This window comes from Drosophila ananassae, chromosome 2L (assembly GCF_017639315.1).
Source record: "Drosophila ananassae strain 14024-0371.13 chromosome 2L, ASM1763931v2, whole genome shotgun sequence".
NCBI classification, from domain to species: Eukaryota; Metazoa; Arthropoda; class Insecta; order Diptera; family Drosophilidae; genus Drosophila; species Drosophila ananassae.
In genome coordinates, this window is record NC_057927.1 from 22,944,818 (window position 1) to 22,972,518 (window position 27,701).

The 27,701-nt window shown below is 41.1% G+C and overlaps 3 protein-coding genes across 4 annotated transcripts; 1 reads left to right on the forward strand and 2 right to left on the reverse strand.

Annotated features, from left to right (window-relative positions):
• Positions 1-12,450: 12,450 nt before the first annotated feature.
• LOC6498892 (eukaryotic translation initiation factor 3 subunit F-1) lies at positions 12,451-13,513 on the reverse strand. The gene has a single exon (XM_001955696.4). The coding sequence runs from the start codon at positions 13,403-13,405 to the stop codon at positions 12,563-12,565; it is 843 nt and encodes a 280-aa protein (XP_001955732.1). The 5' UTR covers positions 13,406-13,513; the 3' UTR covers positions 12,451-12,562.
• Positions 13,514-14,116: 603 nt separating this feature from the next.
• Positions 14,117-14,824, forward strand: LOC116656571. The gene is made up of 3 exons (XM_032456311.2): positions 14,117-14,215; positions 14,266-14,583; positions 14,641-14,824. Exons 1-3 carry the CDS (start codon positions 14,150-14,152, stop codon positions 14,797-14,799), a joined length of 543 nt encoding a protein of 180 aa, XP_032312202.2. The 5' UTR covers positions 14,117-14,149; the 3' UTR covers positions 14,800-14,824.
• Positions 14,821-27,298, reverse strand: LOC6498891 (neprilysin-2). 2 transcript variants are annotated; one of them, XM_014910321.3, is made up of 11 exons: positions 27,196-27,298; positions 26,856-26,983; positions 18,470-18,981; positions 17,863-18,077; positions 17,568-17,744; positions 17,134-17,510; positions 16,973-17,005; positions 15,785-16,194; positions 15,470-15,720; positions 15,222-15,408; positions 14,821-15,156 (listed from the first exon to the last, which is right to left on the reverse strand). In XM_014910321.3, exons 2-11 carry the CDS (start codon positions 26,870-26,872, stop codon positions 15,005-15,007), a joined length of 2,331 nt encoding a protein of 776 aa, XP_014765807.1. In that variant the 5' UTR covers positions 26,873-26,983; positions 27,196-27,298; the 3' UTR covers positions 14,821-15,004. The 2 variants fall into 2 exon arrangements, with proteins under 2 accessions (XP_014765807.1, XP_001955734.1); XM_001955698.4 differs by lacking the exon at positions 16,973-17,005.
• Positions 27,299-27,701: the final 403 nt, after the last annotated feature.

Consider the following 27,701-nt stretch of genomic DNA (forward strand, 5'->3'; position numbering starts at 1 on the left):
TACTGGCCATTTCTGTTCGCCTAGTACTCCGAGCCTGGTGGCGGCCCAAAATTGACAAATTTTCAGCCACAAAAGTCAGTGACGTCACGGAATGGGCTGCGATCCGTGACGTCACCACTTGGTGGTGTCTTGGCTAGACTGGGTTGTGTCTTGGCTGAACCGGTTAACCTTTTAAAGTCACCGGTTGATATTTAAATTTCGCGGGGGCGGGCAACTATTTTCGAGTTTGAAAAATCCCGGGGAGGCGCGGGCGGGATCTATTTTTGAATTTGAATTCAAATGTAACGGATCGAAATGTGGATCCAGTGTGGAACATATGTGGATCCTTTAGCCAAGACACCCCCCAGTGTGACGTCACATGTAGAGGTTCAATCCGTGACGTCACAGGCTTTTGTGGCTGAAAATTTTTCAATTTTTGGGCGCTACCAGGCCCGAAGGACTAGGCGAACAGAAATGGCCAGTAGGTGGATTTCGATTTTTGAAAATGTTTTTTGTGAATATCTCGGCCATTTCGCATCCAATCCTGGATTGGGATGGCTCAAAAAATGGGGAAAAAGAGTCTCCACCTGCATGGCTAAAAAGTATTGGTATTGGCCAAGTTAACAACGTGGGAAAAATTTTTTTGCCCAAACATTTTATTTTTGATTAGTTCCTTAGCTTATATCTCGGGAAATCCATAACCGATTTTGGAAAAGAATGCCATATCGGAGTCAGGACTTTAAGGTCCTTCGAACTGCATCAAAAGTTTTAGCATCAAAGGACGTTTTATACTTGAATTCGAACAAAATCAAATGTATTTAGTATTCACTATGGGGAAAATTTTTGTTCAAGGACATGAAGGACATTTTGGTGGAGATCGAAGGACATTAAAAATCTGATCTCAATATGGTACCCCGCTTGCAGATCGGTTGGGAAATAGCCGAGATATACATAATCAAAAAATCAGGAACTTATAAAAATATTTGCTTTGGGCCAATTTTAACTAGCCCTCGGTGTTAACTTGGCTAAGACCAGATTGTGTTGGCCACTCGAAGCGCCTTATTTTTGCGCTTTTTATGACCTATTGCGATCCTGGATTGGAAGCCAAATGGCCGAGATATTCACAAAAAACTGTTTCAGAAAATAGAATCCACCTACTGGCCATTTCTGTTCGCCTAGTACTCCGAGCCTGGTGGCGGCCCAAAATTGACAAATTTTCAGCCACAAAAGTCAGTGACGTCACGGAATGGGCTGCGATCCGTGACGTCACCACTTGGTGGTGTCTTGGCTAGACTGGGTTGTGTCTTGGCTGAACCGGTTAACCTTTTAAAGTCACCGGTTGATATTTAAATTTCGCGGGGGCGGGCAACTATTTTCGAGTTTGAAAAATCCCGCGTAGGCGCGGGCGGGATCTATTTTTGAATTTGAATTCAAATGTAACGGATCGAAATGTGGATCCAGTGTGAAACATATGTGGATCCTTTAGCCAAGACACCCCCCAGTGTGACGTCACATGTAGAGGTTCAATCCGTGACGTCACAGGCTTTTGTGGCGGAAAATTTTTCAATTTTTGGGCGCTACCAGGCCCGAAGGACTAGGCGAACAGAAATGGCCAGTAGGTGGATTTCGATTTTTGAAAATGTTTTTTGTGAATATCTCGGCCATTTCGCATCCAATCCTGGATTGGGATGGCTCAAAAAATGGGGAAAAAGAGTCTCCACCTGCATGGCTAAAAAGTATTGGTATTGGCCAAGTTAACAACGTGGGAAACATTTTTTTGCCCAAACATTTTATTTTTTATTAGTTCCTTAGCTTATATCTCGGGAAATCCATAACCGATTTTGGAAAAGAATGCAATATCGGAGTCAGGACTTTAAGGTCCTTCGAACTGCATCAAATGTTTCTGCATCAAAGGACGTTTTATCCTTGAATTCGAACAAAATCAAATGTATTTAGTATTCACTATGGGAAAAATTTTTGTTCAAGGACATGAAGGATATTTTGGTGGAGATCGAAGGACATTAAAAATCTGATCTCAATATGGTACCCCGCTTGCAGATCGGTTGGGAAATAGCCGAGATATACATAATCAAAAAATCAGGAACTTATAAAAATATTTGTTTTGGGCCAATTTTAACTAGCCCTCGGTGTTAACTTGGCTAAGACCAGATTGTGTTGGCCACTCGAAGCGCCTTATTTTTGCGCTTTTTATGACCTATTGCGATCCTGGATTGGAAGCGAAATGGCCGAGATATTCACAAAAAACTGTTTCAGAAAATAGAATCCACCTACTGGCCATTTCTGTTCGCCTAGTACTCCGAGCCTGGTGGCGGCCCAAAATTGACAAATTTTCAGCCACAAAAGTCAGTGACGTCACGGAATGGGCTGCGATCCGTGACGTCACCATTTGGTGGTGTCTTGGCTAGACTGGGTTGTGTCTTGGCTGAACCGGTTAACCTTTTAAAGTCACCGGTTGATATTTAAATTTCGCGGGGGCGGGCAACTATTTTCGAGTTTGAAAAATCCCGGGGAGGCGCGGGCGGGATCTATTTTTGAATTTGAATTCAAATGTAACGGATCGAAATGTGGATCCAGTGTGGAACATATGTGGATCCTTTAGCCAAGACACCCCCCAGTGTGACGTCACATGTAGAGGTTCAATCCGTGACGTCACAGGCTTTTGTGGCTGAAAATTTTTCAATTTTTGGGCGCTACCAGGCCCGAAGGACTAGGCGAACAGAAATGGCCAGTAGGTGGATTTCGATTTTTGAAAATGATTTTTGTGAATATCTCGGCCATTTCGCATCCAATCCTGGATTGGGATGGCTCAAAAAATGGGGAAAAAGAGTCTCCACCTGCATGGCTAAAAAGTATTGGTATTGGCCAAGTTAACAACGTGGGAAACATTTTTTTGCCCAAACATTTTATTTTTTATTAGTTCCTTAGCTTATATCTCGGGAAATCCATAACCGATTTTGGAAAAGAATGCAATATCGGAGTCAGGACTTTAAGGTCCTTCGAACTGCATCAAATGTTTCTGCATCAAAGGACGTTTTATCCTTGAATTCGAACAAAATCAAATGTATTTAGTATTCATTATGGGAAAAATTTTTGTTCAAGGACATGAAGGATATTTTGGTGGAGATCGAAGGACATTAAAAATCTGATCTCAATATGGTACCCCGCTTGCAGATCGGTTGGGAAATAGCCGAGATATACATAATCAAAAAATCAGGAACTTATAAAAATATTTGTTTTGGGCCAATTTTAACTAGCCCTCGGTGTTAACTTGGCTAAGACCAGATTGTGTTGGCCACTCGAAGCGCCTTATTTTTGCGCTTTTTATGACCTATTGCGATCCTGGATTGGAAGCGAAATGGCCGAGATATTCACAAAAAACTGTTTCAGAAAATAGAATCCACCTACTGGCCATTTCTGTTCGCCTAGTACTCCGAGCCTGGTGGCGGCCCAAAATTGACAAATTTTCAGCCACAAAAGTCAGTGACGTCACGGAATGGGCTGCGATCCGTGACGTCACCACTTGGTGGTGTCTTGGCTAGACTGGGTTGTGTCTTGGCTGAACCGGTTAACCTTTTAAAGTCACCGGTTGATATTTAAATTTCGCGGGGGCGGGCAACTATTTTCGAGTTTGAAAAATCCCGGGGAGGCGCGGGCGGGATCTATTTTTGAATTTGAATTCAAATGTAACGGATCGAAATGTGGATCCAGTGTGGAACATATGTGGATCCTTTAGCCAAGACACCCCCCAGTGTGACGTCACATGTAGAGGTTCAATCCGTGACGTCACAGGCTTTTGTGGCTGAAAATTTTTCAATTTTTGGGCGCTACCAGGCCCGAAGGACTAGGCGAACAGAAATGGCCAGTAGGTGGATTTCGATTTTTGAAAATGTTTTTTGTGAATATCTCGGCCATTTCGCATCCAATCCTGGATTGGGATGGCTCAAAAAATGGGGAAAAAGAGTCTCCACCTGCATGGCTAAAAAGTATTGGTATTGGCCAAGTTAACAACGTGGGAAACATTTTTTTGCCCAAACATTTTATTTTTTATTAGTTCCTTAGCTTATATCTCGGGAAATCCATAACCGATTTTGGAAAAGAATGCAATATCGGAGTCAGGACTTTAAGGTCCTTCGAACTGCATCAAATGTTTCTGCATCAAAGGACGTTTTATCCTTGAATTCGAACAAAATCAAATGTATTTAGTATTCATTATGGGAAAAATTTTTGTTCAAGGACATGAAGGATATTTTGGTGGAGATCGAAGGACATTAAAAATCTGATCTCAATATGGTACCCCGCTTGCAGATCGGTTGGGAAATAGCCGAGATATACATAATCAAAAAATCAGGAACTTATAAAAATATTTGTTTTGGGCCAATTTTAACTAGCCCTCGGTGTTAACTTGGCTAAGACCAGATTGTGTTGGCCACTCGAAGCGCCTTATTTTTGCGCACTTTATGACCTATCACGATCCTGGATTGGAAGCGAAATGGCCGAGATATTCACAAAAAACTGTTTCAGAAAATAGAATCCACCTACTGGCCATTTCTGTTCGCCTAGTACTCCGAGCCTGGTGGCGGCCCAAAATTGACAAATTTTCAGCCACAAAAGTCAGTGACGTCACGGAATGGGCTGCGATCCGTGACGTCACCACTTGGTGGTGTCTTGGCTAGACTGGGTTGTGTCTTGGCTGAACCGGTTAAGCTTTTAAAGTCACCGGTTGATATTTAAATTTCGCGGAGCGGGCAACTATTTTCGAGTTTGAATTCAAATGTAACGGATCGAAATGTGGATCCAGTGTGGAACATATGTGGATCCTTTAGCCAAGACACCCCCCAGTGTGACGTCACATGTAGAGGTTCAATCCGTGACGTCACAGGCTTTTGTGGCTGAAAATTTTTCAATTTTTGGGCGCTACCAGGCCCGAAGGACTAAGCGAACAGAAATGGCCAGTAGGTGGATTTCGATTTTTGAAAATGTTTTTTGTGAATATCTCGGCCATTTCGCATCCAATCCTGGATTGGGATGGCTCAAAAAATGGGGAAAAAGAGTCTCCACCTGCATGGCTAAAAAGTATTGGTATTGGCCAAGTTAACAACGTGGAAAAAATTTTTTTGCCCAAACATTTTATTTTTGATTAGTTCCTTAGCTTATATCTCGGGAAATCCATAACCGATTTTGGAAAAGAATGCCATATCGGAGTCAGGACTTTAAGGTCCTTCGAACTGCATCAAAAGTTTTAGCATCAAAGGACGTTTTATACTTGAATTCGAACAAAATCAAATGTATTTAGTATTCACTATGGGGAAAATTTTTGTTCAAGGACATGAAGGACATTTTGGTGGAGATCGAAGGACATTAAAAATCTGATCTCAATATGGTACCCCGCTTGCAGATCGGTTGGGAAATAGCCGAGATATACATAATCAAAAAATCAGGAACTTATAAAAATATTTGTTTTGGGCCAATTTTAACTAGCCCTCGGTGTTAACTTGGCTAAGACCAGATTGTGTTGGCCACTCGAAGCGCCTTATTTTTGCGCTTTTTATGACCTATTGCGATCCTGGATTGGAAGCGAAATGGCCGAGATATTCACAAAAAACTGTTTCAGAAAATAGAATCCACCTACTGGCCATTTCTGTTCGCCTAGTACTCCGAGCCTGGTGGCGGCCCAAAATTGACAAATTTTCAGCCACAAAAGTCAGTGACGTCACGGAATGGGCTGCGATCCGTGACGTCACCATTTGGTGGTGTCTTGGCTAGACTGGGTTGTGTCTTGGCTGAACCGGTTAACCTTTTAAAGTCACCGGTTGATATTTAAATTTCGCGGGGGCGGGCAACTATTTTCGAGTTTGAAAAATCCCGGGGAGGCGCGGGCGGGATCTATTTTTGAATTTGAATTCAAATGTAACGGATCGAAATGTGGATCCAGTGTGGAACATATGTGGATCCTTTAGCCAAGACACCCCCCAGTGTGACGTCACATGTAGAGGTTCAATCCGTGACGTCACAGGCTTTTGTGGCTGAAAATTTTTCAATTTTTGGGCGCTACCAGGCCCGAAGGACTAGGCGAACAGAAATGGCCAGTAGGTGGATTTCGATTTTTGAAAATGTTTTTTGTGAATATCTCGGCCATTTCGCATCCAATCCTGGATTGGGATGGCTCAAAAAATGGGGAAAAAGAGTCTCCACCTGCATGGCTAAAAAGTATTGGTATTGGCCAAGTTAACAACGTGGGAAACATTTTTTTGCCCAAACATTTTATTTTTTATTAGTTCCTTAGCTTATATCTCGGGAAATCCATAACCGATTTTGGAAAAGAATGCAATATCGGAGTCAGGACTTTAAGGTCCTTCGAACTGCATCAAATGTTTCTGCATCAAAGGACGTTTTATCCTTGAATTCGAACAAAATCAAATGTATTTAGTATTCACTATGGGAAAAATTTTTGTTCAAGGACATGAAGGATATTTTGGTGGAGATCGAAGGACATTAAAAATCTGATCTCAATATGGTACCCCGCTTGCAGATCGGTTGGGAAATAGCCGAGATATACATAATCAAAAAATCAGGAACTTATAAAAATATTTGTTTTGGGCCAATTTTAACTAGCCCTCGGTGTTAACTTGGCTAAGACCAGATTGTGTTGGCCACTCGAAGCGCCTTATTTTTGCGCTTTTTATGACCTATTGCGATCCTGGATTGGAAGCGAAATGGCCGAGATATTCACAAAAAACTGTTTCAGAAAATAGAATCCACCTACTGGCCATTTCTGTTCGCCTAGTACTCCGAGCCTGGTGGCGGCCCAAAATTGACAAATTTTCAGCCACAAAAGTCAGTGACGTCACGGAATGGGCTGCGATCCGTGACGTCACCACTTGGTGGTGTCTTGGCTAGACTGGGTTGTGTCTTGGCTGAACCGGTTAACCTTTTAAAGTCACCGGTTGATATTTAAATTTCGCGGAGCGGGCAACTATTTTCGAGTTTGAATTCAAATGTAACGGATCGAAATGTGGATCCAGTGTGGAACATATGTGGATCCTTTAGCCAAGACACCCCCCAGTGTGACGTCACATGTAGAGGTTCAATCCGTGACGTCACAGGCTTTTGTGGCTGAAAATTTTTCAATTTTTGGGCGCTACCAGGCCCGAAGGACTAGGCGAACAGAAATGGCCAGTAGGTGGATTTCGATTTTTGAAAATGTTTTTTGTGAATATCTCGGCCATTTCGCATCCAATCCTGGATTGGGATGGCTCAAAAAATGGGGAAAAAGAGTCTCCACCTGCATGGCTAAAAAGTATTGGTATTGGCCAAGTTAACAACGTGGGAAACATTTTTTTGCCCAAACATTTTATTTTTTATTAGTTCCTTAGCTTATATCTCGGGAAATCCATAACCGATTTTGGAAAAGAATGCAATATCGGAGTCAGGACTTTAAGGTCCTTCGAACTGCATCAAATGTTTCTGCATCAAAGGACGTTTTATCCTTGAATTCGAACAAAATCAAATGTATTTAGTATTCACTATGGGAAAAATTTTTGTTCAAGGACATGAAGGATATTTTGGTGGAGATCGAAGGACATTAAAAATCTGATCTCAATATGGTACCCCGCTTGCAGATCGGTTGGGAAATAGCCGAGATATACATAATCAAAAAATCAGGAACTTATAAAAATATTTGTTTTGGGCCAATTTTAACTAGCCCTCGGTGTTAACTTGGCTAAGACCAGATTGTGTTGGCCACTCGAAGCGCCTTATTTTTGCGCTTTTTATGACAGTGTAGGCTTTTGTGGCTGAAAATTTTTCAATTTTTGGGCGCTACCAGGCCCGAAGGACTAGGCGAACAGAAATGGCCAGTAGGTGGATTTCGATTTTTGAAAATGTTTTTTGTGAATATCTCGGCCATTTCGCATACACTCCTGGATTGGGATGGCTCAAAAAATGGGGAAAAAGAGTCTCCACCTGCATGGCTAAAAAGTATTGGTATTGGCCAAGTTAACAACGTGGGAAAAATTTTTTTGCCCAAACATTTTATTTTTGATTAGTTCCTTAGCTTATATCTCGGGAAATCCATACCCGATTTTGGAAATGAATGCCATATCGGAGTCAGGACTTTAAGGTCCTTCGAACTGCATCAAAAGTTTTAGCATCAAAGGACGTTTTATACTTGAATTCGAACAAAATCAAATGTATTTAGTATTCACTATGGGGAAAATTTTTGTTCAAGGACATGAAGGACATTTTGGTGGAGATCGAAGGACATTAAAAATCTGATCTCAATATGGTACCCCGCTTGCAGATCGCTTGGAAAATAGCCGAGATATACGTAATCAAAAAATCAGGAACTTATAAAAATATTTGTTTTGGGCCAATTTTAACTAGCCCTCGGTGTTAACTTGGCTAAGACCAGATTGTGTTGGCCACTCGAAGCGCCTTATTTTTGCGCACTTTATGACCTATCACGATCCTGGATTGGAAGCGAAATGGCCGAGATATTCACAAAAAACTGTTTCAGAAAATAGAATCCACCTACTGGCCATTTCTGTTCGCCTAGTACTCCGAGCCTGGTGGCGGCCCAAAATTGACAAATTTTCAGCCACAAAAGTCAGTGACGTCACGGAATGGGCTGCGATCCGTGACGTCACCACTTGGTGGTGTCTTGGCTAGACTGGGTTGTGTCTTGGCTGAACCGGTTAACCTTTTAAAGTCACCGGTTGATATTTAAATTTCGCGGGGGCGGGCAACTATTTTCGAGTTTGAAAAATCCCGGGGAGGCGCGGGCGGGATCTATTTTTGAATTTGAATTCAAATGTAACGGATCGAAATGTGGATCCAGTGTGGAACATATGTGGATCCTTTAGCCAAGACACCCCCCAGTGTGACGTCACATGTAGAGGTTCAATCCGTGACGTCACAGGCTTTTGTGGCTGAAAATTTTTCAATTTTTGGGCGTTACCAGGCCCGAAGGACTAGGCGAACAGAAATGGCCAGTAGGTGGATTTCGATTTTTGAAAATGTTTTTTGTGAATATCTCGGCCATTTCGCATACACTCCTGGATTGGGATGGCTCAAAAAATGGGGAAAAAGAGTCTCCACCTGCATGGCTAAAAAGTATTGGTATTGGCCAAGTTAACAACGTGGGAAACATTTTTTTGCCCAAACATTTTATTTTTGATTAGTTCCTTAGCTTATATCTCGGGAAATCCGTAACCGATTTTGGAAAAGAATGCAATATCGGAGTCAGGACTTTAGGGTCCTTCGAACTGCATCAAAAGTTTTAGCATCAAAGGACGTTTTATCCTTGAATTTGATAAAAATCAAATGTATTTAGTATTCACAATGGGGAAAATTTTTGTTCAAGGACATGAAGGATATTTTGGAAGATCAAAGGACATCAAAAATCTAATCTCAATATGGTACCCCGCTTGCAGATCGGTTGAGAAATAGCCGAGATATACATAATCAAAAAATCAGGAACTTATAAAAATATTTGTTTTGGGCCAATTTTAACTAGCTCTCGGTGTTAACTTGGCTAAGACCAGATTGTGTTGGCCACTCGAAGCGCCTTATTTTTGCGCTTTTTATGACCTATTGCGATCCTGGATTGGAAGCGAAGTGGCCGAGATATTCCCAAGAAAACGGTTTCAGAAAAAGAACCCCTTGCAAAATATCGAAAATTTTTAAAATGACTTTTAAGAAATTCTTTGAATGAAATTCTTTGAGGAAAACTGGCAGAAGGTTCGCTGATTACAGAATGGTACGTTATTTCTGGATCGGGTACAAATTGGCAGAGCTATGCCTATCGGAAAGAGAGAAAGTATCCAAAAAGGGGGATATGTCGGTGTCTCGCCATTTTATAGGGGGACCCCTTGCAAAATATCGAAAATTTTTAAAATGACTTTTAAGAAATTCTTTGAATGAGGAAAACTGACAGAAGGTTCGCTGATTACAGAATGGTACGTTATTTCTGGATCGGGTACAAATTGGCAGAGCTATGCCTATCGGAAAGAGAGAAAGTATCCAAAAAGGGGGATATGTCGGTGTCTCGCCATTTTATAGGGGGACCCCTTGCAAAATATCGAAAATTTTTAAAATGACTTTTAAGAAATTCTTTGAATGAGGAAAACTGACAGAAGGTTCGCTGATTACAGAATGGTACGTTATTTCTGGATCGGGTACAAATTGGCAGAGCTATGCCTATCGGAAAGAGAGAAAGTATCCAAAAAGGGGGATATGTCGGTGTCTCGCCATTTTATAGGGGGACCCCTTGCAAAATGTCGAAAATTTTTAAAATGACTTTCAAGAAATTCTTTGAATGAGGAAAACTGGCAGAAGGTTCGCTGATTATAGAATGGTACGTTATTTCTGGATCGGGTACAAATTGGCAGAGCTATGCCTATCGGAAAGAGAGAAAGTATCCAAAAAGGGGGATATGTCGGTGTCTCGCCATTTTATAGGGGGACCCCTTGCCAAAAATTTGAAATTTTTAAAATGACTTTTCAGCATTTCTTTGAATGAGAAAAACTGGCTGAAGGTTCGCTGATTATAGAATGATACGTTATTTCTAGATCGGGTAAAAATTGGCAGAGCTATGCCTATCGGAAAGAGAGAAAGTATCCAAAAAGGGGGATATGTCGGTGTCTCGCCATTTTATAGGGGGACCCCTTGCAAAATATCGAAAATTTTTAAAATGACTTTTAAGAAATTCTTTGAATGAGGAAAACTGGCAGAAGGTTCGCTGATTACAGAATGGTACGTTATTTCTGGATCGGGTACAAATTGGCAGAGCTATGCCTATCGGAAAGAGAGAAAGTATCCAAAAAGGGGGATATGTCGGTGTCTCGCCATTTTATAGGGGGACCCCTTGCAAAATATCGAAAATTTTTAAAATGACTTTTAAGCAATTCTTTGAATGAGGAAAACTGGCAGAAGGTTCGCTGATTACAGAATGGTACATTATGCCTGGATCGGGTACAAATTGGCAGAGCTATGCCTATCGGAAAGAGAGAAAGTATCCAAAAAGGGGGATATGTCGGTGTCTCGCCATTTTATAGGGGGACCCCTTGCAAAATATCGAAAATTTTTAAAATGACTTTTAAGAAATTCTTTGAATGAGGAAAACTGACAGAAGGTTCGCTGATTACAGAATGGTACGTTATTTCTGGATCGGGTACAAATTGGCAGAGCTATGCCTATCGGAAAGAGAGAAAGTATCCAAAAAGGGGGATATGTCGGTGTCTCGCCATTTTATAGGGGGACCCCTTGCAAAATGTCGAAAATTTTTAAAATGACTTTCAAGAAATTCTTTGAATGAGGAAAACTGGCAGAAGGTTCGCTGATTATAGAATGGTACGTTATTTCTGGATCGGGTACAAATTGGCAGAGCTATGCCTATCGGAAAGAGAGAAAGTATCCAAAAAGGGGGATATGTCGGTGTCTCGCCATTTTATAGGGGGACCCCTTGCAAAATATCGAAAATTTTTAAAATGACTTTTAAGCAATTCTTTGAATGAGGAAAACTGGCAGAAGGTTCGCTGATTACAGAATAGTACGTTATTTCTGGATCGGGTACAAATTGGCAGAGCTATGCCTATCGGAAAGAGAGAAAGTATCCAAAAGGGGGGATATGTCGGTGTCTCGCCATTTTATAGGGGGACCCCTTGCAAAATATCGAAAATTTTTAAAATGACTTTTAAGCAATTCTTTGAATAAGGAAAACTGGCAGAAGGTTCGCTGAGTGCAGAATGGAACATTATTTCTGGATCGGGTACAAATTGGCTGAGCTATGCCTATCGGAAGAAAATATCCAACAATGCCGGGGGAAATGCCGGGGTCTCGGTATTTCTCGGTATTGGCTGACCCTTTGGAAAATATCGAAAATTTTTAAAATTACTTTTAAGCAGCCATCGCTGGGACATTTTCTTTTCATTGATTAGTAATATACAAGTTATCAGTATAAGCAAAATAATATAATTAATTATTTTGATAATGAAATTCTTTTAAGGGCCAGCCAAATATATAATATATGATTTTTGCAATATATTTATGCATATCTTATACCATAAACTGCCATAATTCTGCAATGGTATACATAGACAATGGTATATCTATATAGGCTCCTCCTAAATGACTTTTCATTCTTATGTCCGATTGGTTTTGTTGCATGTTAATAATGTGGATTAATGTCCTGGATCACTGGACATTTCCTTTTAACATTGATTTAGACACAATTTTAAAACTATTACAAAACAAATTTTTGAAACTTAATTTATGGCAGGAATAGAAGCGATAATATTGGATAATTTTAGGAACATACTATCAAAATGCATTTAACAATAATTTAAATAGTAAAGAATAAGAAATTGATACCTAACCATAGGAATACATTTGGGAACCATTAAAACAAGCGCAATATTTTGAACCATAATGAAATTAATTACAAAGCCATAGTGGATTTCAGAGCACTTTATTACGCGTATCTTTTTATAGAAAACACAATCCAATACACTATATTTTTACAATTTTTCTTAATCGAAAGCCCCACCTCATTTTCTCAAGCATCCTAGGCCGAAGGCAAGAATGTGAGTTTCTCGTTGAGCTGCAGCTGGGTCTTGATAAGCTGGGAGAGCGTAATAACCAGCAAAAGGTTCCGCACGTTGGCGTTGAACATTTGGGTGAACTGCTCGTGGGTCATGTGCGGCACGGAGTGAATAAGGTCGAGAAGCTGCCGACCGACAGCGTTGTCCGGTGTCACCTTGTGGGCAATCACATCGTCAACGTACTTCAGGATGAGGTCCAGTAGCTGCTGCAACTTCTGCGAGGCTTCCGAAATCTGGGCCAGGTCCAGCATTGGTGGCACAGTCTTCGGCCTGTGGGCGGGCGACACGCCAACAGTTTTTTGGAGCAGCTTGAGGCCGAAGGTTTCCGGTTCGTAGCTGGTCAGTTCGACGGGAATGGGTGTGAACATGCAGCCGCTTTTACCGCCAGGCACACCCAGCTGAATGCAGACATACGCGCGCAGTCCCATTCTGCCGCCCTGAAGCGACGTGTCCACCGTAAGGTGCACCGGATTATTGCATTCGCGGGCGTAGTACTCATGGATAACCGAACTGTGATTGGTCACATCATTGCCGGTGGCCCACCAGCCTACGACGCTCTCGTTGGGATTCACCTTACGGTTCAGGTCGTACATATCCAAAGCATAACTGAGCTCCGCCTCTACCTGGTCGTCGTGCTCCTTGTGCGGGACACAGAAACAGTTGGTTACCTCCACCACTCCCTTGTCGACGGATCCAAGCAGAGTGCCGATGACGCGGTGAGAATCGGCGTTGCGTCGCTCGTAGGCATCCACCACCTGGAAGAGCACCACCGGGTGCACGCGCACGGTTAAGTTGAGGGCTGACATCTTAGTTTTTTCACCGCTGTCGAGAAATATGAAGAAATTTTTGCGAAAATTTCTATTCAGCCACGCTGTTGGACTTTTAGGGATGCAAAAAAGGGATGGGAAAAATATCGATATATCGATAGTTACAAAAAACTGTTATATCTTCGTTTAAGAAATATCGGATATTGATAATGTTTGGAAGTGATATTTTCTCGTTTAAAAATTTTTACATTTAATTCAATTATTTACTCTGCAATATTGTAACGCAATTTGTTAATACTTTATCTGATTATGGCACATTGTATAAGGAAGAAATGGAGCAACATCTTTGAAACGCGGCAGGAAATTTAAAAAAAAGATGGGTTGGCAGCACTTGATCATAATTTTACAGTTCTGGCAACACTGATTACTCTGTTAAAAAATTTAAAAATAAAAACGCCTCTTTTAAAAAGTGTTCAATTGAATCCTCAGCATAAATTGATATTTTTTAATCGGTTTTATTTACATTTTCAAAAAGTAATTTTATTATGTCTCAAACTTACCTTTTGTTCCAATAATGATCATAACATCACAAACTATATTTAGATTAAAACACTTTATATCTGATTCTAACTAAAATTTAAAAAAACAACCATTAGGCCAAGTAATTAGCTCACTTTATTTTATTTTTATTTTTAAGATAGTAGGCAGACATTAAATTAACATTAAAATTTAAAAAAATGACGGCTACATTCGAGTCATTCGCAAATAAAAATTAGCATTAAAATGTCTAAATTTCGGCTAACCAGTGCTCTTTGCGGATATATTCTTGTGGTCAACTTGATTGTTAATGTGAGTTTGCAATGATAGAAGGAAAAACATTAAAATTTTTTTAATTTTAGGATGCAGCTATATTTAAGTTCACAAATGTGGCTTGCGAGACCTATAATAAATCATGGGTTACTTTTTCACAATGCCGGTTAAAAGCTGTAAGTCGGGATCGGGTTTTTTTGAATATTCGAGCATACATACATTATCCAGCGCATAGAATAATGGTTCACGGGAAAATTTTCAAAAGGGCCAATGGCTATAAGCCATGGCTGTATGATAAAAAAGTTGATGCTTGCGCTTTTATTCGCCGAAAATCCAACCCCCTCGTTCTTTTAGTCTATAATTTTTTCAAAGATTTTTCTAATATCAACCACACCTGTCCTTACGAGGTAAGAAATGCTGGAATTTAAATCTACTTATTATTGAAGCGTTACATTTTTTTTTAGGGTGAACAGATTATAAAGGATTTGTACTTGCAACAAGATCTATTACGCGTACCTCTTCCCAGTGGCGATTATATGTTGACCCTTCAGTGGTACTTCGATAAAAAGCCCCAATTCGACACAAATGTTTCCTTCTCGTTTGTCGAAAATATTATACCTTAAACAAATCATAGAAACACATTCTTTACATATAAACAAATTTTATTAAATACGATTTTTACATAATGCACACTTAATATAAATACGAGCTGTATTTTATTTGTATTTCTACTTGAGATTAGCCCTTCTAGAAACGGGCCTGATCGCTAGAATTCCATGCACTTTACTGTCTGGGACATCAAGTCCATTAAACAACTTCGAAACAATCCTACCACACCTCGCACTTATGCACAGGATTCATGGGCGAACCTTCTGGGCACTGGAAGTCCTTAGCAAAGTCCTTCATATTGCTAAACGATCCAAGGACTCGGAACTCAGAAGGCGAGTGTACGCCCGTGGTAATACGCATCTTAAGAGATTCTAAAATAAATAAAAATTGATTAAATGAAATATAAAATCTTACGTTTTTAGTTTTATAATCTTACCTTTACGATATTTGGCACACCAGGTTTGGCCAGCGGAGATCCAGAACATTTGCTGAGGTGAGTAGTCCAGTCCAGGCAACTTCGGCTCCTGACCATGCTTCTCCACCCACCTGTGGTATGCGATGTACGACTCCTTAACGCCACCATTGTCAGCAATGTTCTCACCCTGTGTATTGATTCCATTCAGCTGCAACAGAAAACATACTTCATTAAATCTGTCCTCCGTCTTGTCTAGGACTGTGACTTACATTCAGACCCGTGGCACGCTCTGTATAGTTACCATACTGCTCGATGATGCACTTGGCCTTGGACAGGTAGGCCTTCTGGGTGTCCGGCTGCCACCAATCCCTCAAGTTGCCCTTCACATCAAACTGCCGACCCTGGTCATCGAAACCGTGGGTAATCTCGTGACCAATCACGTATCCGATGGCGCCGAAATTCATGTACTTGGGGCGCTGGGCATTGAAGAAGTGTCCCTGCAGGATGCCAGCAGGGAATTCTATGGAAGAAAAAAAATCTTAGATAAAAGATCTGCGAGACACACCGGAAGACTAGTCACTTACGAATACTGTTCTCAAGGGAAGAATAGAAAGCATTAACAATTGCAGGACGAGCGTGTCGCACCCAGTCAGTTTTGTTGACAGGAAGACGGAGCTTGTTGAAGGAGTAGTCGGTGCCGAAAATGTTCATTCCCAGGAAGGATTCGAAATACTTGTCGGGATCAATGTCAAGTTTGGCATAATACTGGGCAAGCTTCTCATTGTCGAGCATCTCGTCGGGATAGCCGATGTGGGTAGCCATGCTGTGCAGCTTCTGCTTGGCCTCCTTCTTCGTCTTGTCGTCCATCCAGTTAACCTCGTCCAGGATGTCGTTGAACACGTCCCGGATGTCGGTGACCATCTCCAGAGCATTGGCCTTGGAGTCCTGATGGAAATGCTTGCGAACGTAGAGGGATCCCACGGATATGCCAAGGCTGGGATTTGATGTGATACCATTTGATTAGATGCGCGTGGAGGTTATCAGATCAATGTGATGTCGGTTGTTGTTGTTGATTGGTTGTTGTAGTTGTTGTTGTTGTGCAGTTATTGAAATGGTAAGTTGAAGAGTTGGCGTGAAAGTGGAACACAAAATGAATATGCATATTAGGATTGGTCAGAAGTCTGGGCTCTATCTGATCCGATTGAGTGGGTCGATGACCTGGCCAAGGTGCTTCTAGCGCAGAACAAGGTGAAGTTGTGGTAAGGACATTTAACAATTGAATAATTATGGGCCCAAGGAATGAAACTCGAATACTATATCTAATCTCTACCATTATTTACAACTAATCCAAGTTTTCTTTTAAAAACAGGTCAACGATTCTATAAATATTGAAACTGGTTCGTTCAACAAGGTATGATTTTACTTTTAAATATTTACCTGCGAATATATAGCTCTTAAATCTTTACTATCTCTGGTCAAAGATTAAAACAAATATTTTCCAAGTGAATGGCATTAAGATAAGCGCCCGAGAATACATTTTATGAAATTATTGTGTGTCATAAGACTTTAAATCACAAATATTAGCTTAGTTTCTACTGGATCCATAGATAACGCAATTAATTGGGCAATCGGTTTTAATCTTTGCATGATCGTGGGTGGAATTAGTGTGCATTTTGTTTGTGTGTGGGATGTGTGTGCTTTGTGGTATAGTGTTATTTTTCTCGTTTCCCGAGACAAAAGACAATTGTGAATGCAATTCGCTAAATAAGTACCTATCGTAATCATCTTCGGATTCTTCATCCATGCTGCAAAGTCACAAAGAAATCAAATGGAGATACAGAAACAGGACATACAAGATACGAGAAACAGGCAGCGGTGATATCGCAATCCCCAAGACCGTGACCCAGGGGGTCGGAGCATCCCACCCACTAACCTGCCAGTGGCAATGTCCACGCATTCCTTCCAGCGCGCCTCCTGCTCCTGGCGACCGGACAGGGCCGTGGCGTACTGCAGCTGCCTCTTGCGGAACTCCTCGCTCAGGAACCCAATCGAAAAGCCATGGATCCTCCAGAACATGTAGTTAGCAATCACCCGCTTAGGGGTCTTGGCCAGCAGCTTGCCGAGGTCTTCGAAGAAGCTTGGCACCGACAGGTTGATCATCTCGTCCTCGGCCACGTTCAGACCCTCGGGCAGAAGGGCGTTCATGTAATCGACCCACTGGACATACGGGTAAGCGGCCTGCAGTTGCATCGGGGTCCTCAGGTTGTACAGCTCCGAGGAGTTTCGACGCTTCTCATTCGGCCAGGAAATCTGTGGAATTACTTATTGTAGCCATAGTGATTTTGTGCAGTTGATAGTTCCACTTACATTGGCGAGAGCTATCTCGAACTCGAGTGAACTCAGCAATTCCTTTTTGGCCAGCTCCTTATCAGCTCCGAAGAGCACGGCCACATCCACCATGTAATCGTAGTAGGCCACGACTAGAGTCTCATTGAATCCCTTTACCAAGTACTCCCGACTCAAAGCCAGAGACGACTGATCCAGCTGTAACGAAAAAGTTATAATAGTTCAGCCGGAATGCTATTTCAAAACTGATTAAGTTTCACGATCTCTTCGAGGAGATAACTCTAATCAAATTTTTAAACTAATATTATTTACTCACATCTATCAACCGCTTGGTGCTATTCTGCAGATCGACTCCAATGGAAAAGTCAATAATGTAATCCATGCTAAAGCCAGCGGTCCTGAATTTCTTGACCTGCTCCTGCCAGGTCCAGGTGTCATCCGCGTTCCAGGAGTCTCCCTTGAGAAGGGGCCATCCTCCCAGTTTCTCGGCCACTCGGGTGATGGGGAGAGGACCCAAGGTCTCGATAAGAGCTATAGGGATTTATAAAAAGATATTAGAAATAAGTACTATAAATATTCAAAAGGTAAAAATATCTCTTGCTTTAATCTAGTTTACATTTTGCTTAAATATTTGTTTCCTAACCAAAAAGGTTTTTAAATATTTTCATTTGTAAATAAGTTAAGAAGATATAAACGTTAAGCAACGAAAAATTCTATATAATAGCTAAAGCCCATAGAACAAAAATGTGAAGTTTCACAAGTTTCTCATGTTATTTAATATTTCATAAGAAACTAATAAACTTACGACCGTATTCCCGCGATTTCAAGCAGTTAAAAATAAAACAGGGGTACCCAATGTAAAACTCTGTACTAATAATTTGAAAGATTGATGAAGAGTTAGTAGTTTAGGTAGAAATACTTACTTTTGTTCATGCAGGCCTTGTAGAGAAGGTTGGGCAGGCGGAAGTGCTTTGGCTCAGTTTCCGGTCGCTCGGCGGTAATGATGTCCTTCAGCTGCTCCTGCAGCTTATCCGAGATGACGGAGAATGTGCTGATCGACACCTTGTCGTCGGGGATGTTCTCCTCCTCGAGGTAAGTGCCACAGGCGAACTCGTAGAAATTGTCGCACGGCTCCACCTCGGGCTTCATCTTGCGGAGAACGGTGGAGGCAGTATGGATGCACTCCTGGGTGAGGCAGACATCTTCTGCGGCAGCACCTGTCTTGTCCTTGGGAGGCCTGCCAATGGGCACCTTGTTGATGGTGGTACTATCGCCATGGAGGGCAGTGGCCTGTGGGGTCTCTTTGTCCTCCTTCGCCTTCAGAAAGTCCGATGCCCAGAGACCGAATCCGGCGGCAGCCAATACGAATAGGATTCCGCTGATAATCAGCAGGCTCCTCTCCAACTTGGTGCGACGACGCCACCAGTTGGGGTTCCTGCAAGAGCACAATAAAAAACCGAAAGTCAATCAATTTTGTAACTTAATCAATTTATAATTGAATCAATTGACAAGTAGATGCTGAAAGTTGAAAAAGAAACAACTTTTTAGAAGCCATTCACGGGCAAATAAAAGTGCTCCCTTACATGTACATTTTTGTTTTTAATCGTCTAAGTATCGAGCCCACCGTTCTAAATTCCATGTATTGGTTAGAATTTAAAGCTCCAGCACGTCGTTAGTAATTGTTGGCTTACTTCCGATTTGTCAATAGATCCGCTCAGCCGGCTCTAACGCTTGGGGAACACGGTTTGGCAATTTATTGCCACAATTATAGCTAGTGCCGTTGTTCAACTGGTCAAATTTCCAGTACATACGTATGGCTGTACATGTTTGAAAAGTCATTTCGACCGGCGAACTCGTTACGACACCCATATTTATTTTTATTTTTTAATTCAGTCAGTACACCGTACACACCGCACACCACTGCCCTGAAAGCTCACCCACACGGCCACGAATAACTTTTTTTTTAATGTCCGGCCGTTTCCGTGGTCAAAGTGTAAGTATATCACAACGGTGGCAAAAACGACGATAACTCTATCCACAACAAAAATAGATTCAGTAAAAAAAAGATGATGAATTTTTGCACGCTTCAATTATTGCTGGAAATTGTAAAATAATAACGCCGAAAAAAAATGTTATGGCTTTGGACCAAAGATACTTTTAATGAGTGATTAAGTCATGGGCCATGAATAAAACTGTTTACGGGCGATTGGGTGGAAAGGTCAGGTCCGATGAGCAGAATCCCCCCATCTGTGTACGTTGAAGCCATTGGGTCTCGCCCAATAGTTAAAATACTGTACGTTTGAGCCAAACCATCGAAAATCTCATGCAAAATGTTCTCCGATAGATCAATTATCCGGTTTAATGTAGCTGAACTTTTTCTCTAACGCTAATGACACAGAATCGCAAGCACCAAAAAAAATTGTAGAATGACTAAACAAATAATAATTATTATGGATGTGGATTGGGCTCTTGAAAAAATATCCATAAATGTTTCTATACTATGCACAACGGATATGCCAAATGAATTTACATACTTGATTTATTGAAGCATTTATTAAAAAATTTGTTAAATATAACCAATTTATTCTTTCTTCGGACTTTTGGCCCGAAGTGCATTGTCAAGTAATGTCCGATTAATGAATTCTACTAAAGTAAAATAAGGAAAAAACTCGAACGAATTTCGAAATTTTGTTAAGTAAAATAATGTCAATCAGTAAACCAGTTTTGTAATGATTTGACCATTTTTTTGTTTTTTGTTTTGACCAGCAACTAATTGCACGTAACGATACGGAATTTACAAAGTTGAATGACATTTCGGTTCGGCCTGAGATCGTTCTTGATTTCCCACACCCCAACATACTTCGGATACAAAATAGTTAAATAAAGGAATTTGAGTTCATATAAATCTATAAAAGTAGAGGATGAACACTTTTTTGACAAATATTTTGAACATTTATTTCAGAACTTTTGATTGGCCCACAGGTCGTATGAGTCATTTTTATTTACTTATTAGAGCTCTCATTTTAAAAAATGTAGAAGCTCCTTTACGGGTTTATATAATATATTGTGTCTTTGGTGATTTCGTCTGACCCGACTAACGACTGAGTCGACTGAGTGTTTAGGATTCTGAAAAATCAAGAATGGTCAGAGACAAGCATAGAAATATATATAGAAACAAAATCTTGCTGCTGTTATCTTGCTTCCAATTTTTATTAGCACAACGGCTACGGGGAGCTATAGTTTTTGCTTCAAGGATCACATAATTTTTCATCAATCTGCTAAAGCTCTGCTCCCTTTGTCATCAAAGTGAAACCAATAGCAATCGCAAAATGAATTACTACAGGAGTGGCATATCTTTTCAAACCCTGAGCTCTAATTAAAAAAAAGGGATATATATCTATATACATATTGTGTCTTTTAGGTATATCTTTTGACCCACATATCGACCAAGTCATTTTTGTTTAGGATTCTGACGAATCAAGAACACATATTTAATGCACAATCTTTTTTACGGATTTGCGAATCATGGGCTTACACAAATGTAACTAATTTGAATGCGGATTAATAATTGGCGACTTGCAAGTTTTGCGCTGGAATTGTGTAATCCCCACTCGTAATTCCTGAACCGCCAAATATGAGATATGAGTGATCGTTGCCTAACTCAGCCCATCGCCAATTAGCCAATTCTGGGCGGAGATCGTGCCGCGATTCCTTGGCCCTTATCGCAGGCGGAGATCACGATCCCAGAGATCTCACAAGAACCAGTCTCGAATTGAAATGACGCAATGTCACCGGATTCCCACCGGCATACCGTATCAGAGATGCAGCATGTCGCCGAGATGCGGACTAGGTGTAGAATCTCAAACGACTATCAGGGCTGTGACTACACAAGTGTTACCAACTTTATATAAGTGGCATGTGGGGGTGGCCGGCCATGGTAAGGGGCGAAAAAAAGTGGGCCGGCCGGGCTTGTGTCAATAGGGCGGGCAGTTTGAAGCCCTGCTTTTGTCTAACGTCCGTTGCCCAATAAATGTGTCAAGTGCAGGCGGTGTGCCTCTGTCATTGACGTGGCAACTTTGGGGTCACCCCTTCCCCATTCCGCCCGAGCCCCAAACTGTCGTAACACACGTGAAATCGCACATGTGTTACTGTCGTATTTGTATCTGTATCTGTATCTGTATGGATTTTGCCATGTGTATCTGTATCTGTGTTTGTGTTGGCTGAGTGACGTTTGGCAACTTCTACGTTTACGGAGGGCGACGTCTTCATATTGTTTTTTTACGCTTTTTAATACGTTTTTGATAGTTTTGGTGTCGCATGCCGTTGCCTTTATTAATGTGCCAAGCCTTGATTGACAGCCCAGGCATTTGAATTATTGCCTGCCCTCCCATTACCGCCCCTATCCCAGCCAAAATCCCAATCCCCGCTCTAAAGGCAAACGCACTTCCTCTGGCCCAATCGCCATTTGCCTTGACTGAGTTTCCCATAGTTATAAATTTAAAAATATACATGGATGTAAACAAAAACTGGTTAAGAGCTGAAATATTTTGTTGGTTTCACGGGAAACTAATCAAGTTTTTGTTAAAAAGTCATAAGTGATAACTCCTAAATCAAATGTGGAAAATACTGACTTTGGAGTCAATAGTTAGTCACTTTTCTCCATTTAGTAATGGTCTAAGCTTCTCTATACCTACAATGTAAGTTATTTATTTTAAAATATTACTTAAAAGCCATCTTATACCACTATTCTTGGAAATAAAACTTAGTACTAAATCATTGTCAAGGAAATGTTTTCTCATTTTTGTTTGCGAAACTCAACAGAGAAGTCATGGAGTTTCAAGAAGCAACAATGACTACAAGAGGTTCTGTCAAGTTTCTAAAAACCATTTTTCATTTTAAACAAATTATTATTGTTATTGTTTTAGAGTTGGCTTATTCGGTGTTAGATGTTAGCCAATGTTAGGGAACCAATTTCAATTAATCGTCTCCCCCAATCTTAATTTCCCCCAATCGTAATTAATGAGCACGTTGCTATGAGTATTATATCTGGGATCAATTGTGAGATTCTGGAACAGCAAGTTCGTGCAACTGGTTTCTTTGCAGGCCCTAGGCGACATATTTTTGTTGTAGTACGAGTATTTTAACTGCTTTTAAGTTTTTCGTAATGCCCAAACAAAAGGCTGCGACAAATTGCCTTTCAAGTGTTAATTTGTGCCACAGACACAATTACCTAATACATTTTAATTTCGTTGAGCCGAGAGATGCGACAGCGATTTAGACAAAAAGAGTCTGGACTTGCTAGCCCCGAATGAGCAGCAATTCGCCGTTTTAATTGCCCCACGAAAATTTTGTCGAGCTGTCATAAGTACATACGTGTATCTCTTAACTGAGCCCCACTGTCTCCATGTGAGTGTATCTGGATCAGAGTGGGCTAGTGAGCTCTCATTAAAATGCCACCGACTGCAAGTGAGTCGCAATTGGCGCCTAAACTATATTTGCGTAGAACAATACCCTCTCGATGCAACAATACTAAAAATTATATTTTAATTGCACTGAAAAAAGTAATATTATCTCTTTTCAAATTAAAGTTAGTCTTATGTTTTAGACGCTCCTAAATCCAAAGCAATTTTATTTCCTGTAAAATAATTACTTAAATAAAACCATTTAAATTTTAAAAATGTATACATTTTGAGAATTTAATTGCCAATATAAAGAGTTTAAATGACGTCTTAGCTTAAATGCTGTACATAATTACAAAATAATTGCACAATTCTACACAATCTTAAGTGCTTTATTTGTTTTTTAAACGTCACTAGAAATAATATGAATAATGGAATTGTTTTTTGTCCTTTGAGCGACTCACTAATGGCTATACCTTTCAATTAGAAAAAGTCCTTAATTGGCTAGCATGGCATGCACCGAGGCAATGAGTTTCCATAAACACATTACAACCGGGCTTGAACTTGGCGGGCCTAAGTGGATTTTCTGTTGCACATCGATAGATAGTGGCCAGGGCGCAGATGCCACCTGGCCGGAGCAGAGCAGAGTGCAACAGTTACGGCGCGAGGCCTTTTCAAATCCACTTATTGGCAGGAAGAGTGCAATTTGCCAGCAGGAAGAAGTCAGCGACAATGCAATTTGCCCAGTGCCGTGCCACTTAATTTGCTACCTTTAATGTTGCGGACTGCGGGCAGGAAGAGGGGCTGCAGGAAACGGAAGTCACCGGAGGCGCCACAGCAAATGCAAACAAATCGCAGGATGCTCACAGAAGAAGGAGGAGTAGGTGGCCGGGCGGCCCTCGAAAGGGGAAAAGGTAAAAAGATGGGGCTGATTCAATTGTCTTCGTGTCCACCTGGCAAGGCCACTTAATAACCGTTATGTGGCATGGCTGCCAAGTGCGGCCCAAGGTGGCCAGATGTGTTGCAAAAGCTTTTACATTGCCATGGCAAATGGCGCCTTGCATGCCAAGCGAAAATGGAAATTTTCAACAGGCCCAGACCCCGAATATTGGCAACCAACTTGGCAATATCGATAAATAATAGCCACCAAGTTCAATTATTTAATATGCAGCCAACGTGGCAGACACTGCCACTGCTGTGGCCAATTTTTCACCTTCCTGATATGACCTTAAGTAATGGATTATCAATAACGACATCAAGTACGCGCTGATTTGATGACAATGTAATGAAATAAAGATCAGTTCGCTGGCGGCAGAAAAACCTTATTAATTGCCTTATTAAGCTCGAGCCATCCCGACATTATTATCACAACCTGTCTTGTGGCACGTTCCCAGGTTTCATTAACCCCTGCATGCCAGCGATCAGCGCATTACATTGCCCATCCGCTGGAGAATGCCATAAGAGCATTAAAGACTCAAGAACCGACGACGACACCATCAATCATCGCTCTGACAAACACGCAAATTATTTAAATTTTATTATGTGCCAAATGAGTAATAACACTCCGCCTGCAACAATCAAAATCAAGCGAAGAACGGGAGTGAAAGACCGGCCCATTACGTGAGCTACACGCTCCAAAATCTTGCCCAATCGCTAAGAATTGCTCCCAGAATTAAATCCGCCAGTGGATGGTGGCTGTTGGCCTGGTTTCAAACGACTCACGTGCCTCTTATAAGGAAACACAGTGAGTGTTCCAGCCCAGTCGCTCCCGGTTAGGTAATAAATTACCGATCTCAATGATGGCCACAAAAACTGACAGACGGGGCGATGAGTCAAAGGATAAAATTCCGAAGGGCTATAAGGAAAACGTGTTGGTCAAAACGTGTTGGTGATCACTCATCCAGGACATGACCAGTTCAGATAATAAACATCAAGACCACTGAATGTCAAACATAAACAGGTACCAAAAATATAAATTTCTCTTCAGACATAAGCTCTCAAAAATAGAATAAATCCAGGCGAGATCGTTACCACTTTCTCTACGGAATTTCGATCGCAAGCCAATCAAGTATGCAGCCAAAGTGAAAGTCCCCCCCACAACAGCCATGATAAGAATTACCGGGATTGAAAACTAGACTAGGCCCAGTGAAAAGTGCTTTCGGGCATATTGTTTGCGTAACAAACGATATTTTTTTTAGATTAAGAGGCAATAAGAGAGGTCAGCCAGTGGAGTGTCTATACAGAGCAGACCGCAGAGCTAACCTTCAGCGGTGCATGGAAAGAAAAAAAAGAAAACGCAGCCGCATGGCCAAGTGAACTGTGCTGACCATAATTGGAGTTGCACTAAGGTCTGCGTGCATTTAATTATGCAATTTGAGCAAATAATAGCAGAAGCACAAAAAGCAACCAAAACCTATGCCCACACAACAATCAACTAGCCGTTGCGCTCAGTTCTTGGCTGATTTCTCGTCTTGGCCCAAATACCTTTAAAAGGCAAAAAACCTTAAAACAAAAAAATCAAACATATTCTGTATTAGTCAAATAGTAAACCGGTAAGGCAGTTCCATCAAAGGTGCGACTTTTTTTTTTGGTACGCCGGGGAGGGGGATCACAAAGCGTTTTGTTGTCGCCTGCCCCCAAAATCAGAGTCTCAAGATTTAAAAAAAAAAAAAAACATGGTTCACACACGCATGCCCCGACCTTTTGTTTATGGCCTGGCCATTGAACAGCCAAATAAAGAGGCTGGCCACTACAGCTTGCGTAATTATGACCTAGAAAGATTCGCATAAACACAATTCACGAATATTTTTTGACTACACCTTAAAACCAATAAAAGTGAAAGATGCACAAAGTAACAATTGATGTGTTTACATAAGGGAAAACGTGATCACCCCGAAGATGTTTACAATCTGATACACCGAAATGGACTGTTTATTCGGATTCGATTACCCCGGAGGGAATCTGGTCGCTGCTTCTTAGCTGGCAGCAAAAATTTTAATTAAATTGTAAACAATGGCAGCAGAATCGAGTAAATCTATAGAATTGTCTGTGTTTCTTATCTTTCTAAGCGTTCTTTTCTATATCTACTTTTTTTTGTTCCAACCCACTCTAACTGATTCATGTCGATGTCGTACTCCAAAGAACAATGGTTTGTGGGAACTGCGAGTTACGTATTCGTGTAACATTTTAAACAAACTTCTAATGATATGGGTCTGAATAGCGATAATAAAATAGGAAATATCTTTATTCTTCCTAGATTGTGGCCCCCAACGTTGTAAAGCCCTCTCCATTACCATTTAATTTCTTTATTATCTGGTTGCACTTTTGAGCGAAGCACGCAACCCGAAACTGATGTCTCCTCGGCTGAATGAAAATTGTAAAATCAATGAGTACAAAAATTATCAATTAGTGTCTCTGTTCGGGCCAATTTGAAGTGGTTAACTGAAGTGGTTGACTGAACTCGGTTAACACCGATCCCCCCCAACTCACTCCCAAACCCGTTTTCAAATTTCCATTTCAGCCACCCAAAGATGTCATGCAAAAGATGCCAACCAAAGATTTGCCGGCAACTTTGGGCTTAGGGTTTTGACTTGGTCGGGAGGGCCACAGCCTCGATGATAAGCCCAGAGTCTCCTCCGGTTTTGAAGACCCACGAAACGTGTTTTCAATAATCATGCGCAACTTTCTTTTCCAGTGCGTCCGCCGCCCGTCCCCATAAATAAATATACAAAAGTGCCACAAATGTCTGCCCGAATATCGGAATGGATCGGTTCGGTTCGGTATGGATAGAGAAACTGGCCAAGCTAAGCTGGCCAGCTGGATTTTGGAGGGGAGTAGGGAGTAGTTCAGGAAAAGCAGGAATACATATGTGCCCGGGGGGGGGAGGACGGAAAATGCCACAAATACTCACTTGATGACTGTTTGCATGATGGCTGTTTTCGCTTGGTTTTCTGAGCGAGTAACAATAGTAGTAGCGGTAGTGCGGCGCGGCAAGTTTGCTTAATTTCGTTATCTAGTAGTTAACGAGACGCTGCTAAGCTGTTAAAAAGAATTAATTGCATTTAGTAAACACTTGAACTCAAACAGCAATAGAAACAGAAACAGAAACGGAAACAGAAACAGTAACAGAAACACAAACACAAAGCCACAAATACAACGTTCTTCACAACAAAGATCTGCCTTTTTCGATTTGAATTTTTAGTTTTTATTGACTTTGGTTTGTCCAACTATTTAGCAAGCAATTAATTTACACAGCGATTCAGCTCCAGCTCCCGCTACACGCCAATTTGAACCAAACGTTTCCGTGGTTGAGGTGCTTCTGCGTTGAGCGCGCGTTTGAAAATAACTTTGAAAAATGCGAGTTGCCAACTATATTTATTTTTTCAGTCAGTGTTGCCGGTTTGGCGTTTTTCCCCCACAAGAATTGGGGCTTTGGTGGAAAATTGTAAAACAGCGGAATGATGCTAATTTAGCTTTATTTCAAAACGAATTAGGCTTTTTCTGGTTTTCAATTATATTTTCATACATTTGCGTTGGATTTTTTAAGCTTTTATTCCACTAAACCATTACCGTAATACATCCATATCATTGCTGGTGGTTTGTGATCAGTGAAGTTCAGGAAGTTCACGAATACTGCAATTCCGATGCAAACCAAAAATATAAAGAGCTATTTCGCATTTCCAAAACATGCCACAGAATATTATTGCAACACTGGTTTCAGTTTTTACCCGATATATTCGCCAGCATTCGAGCATGT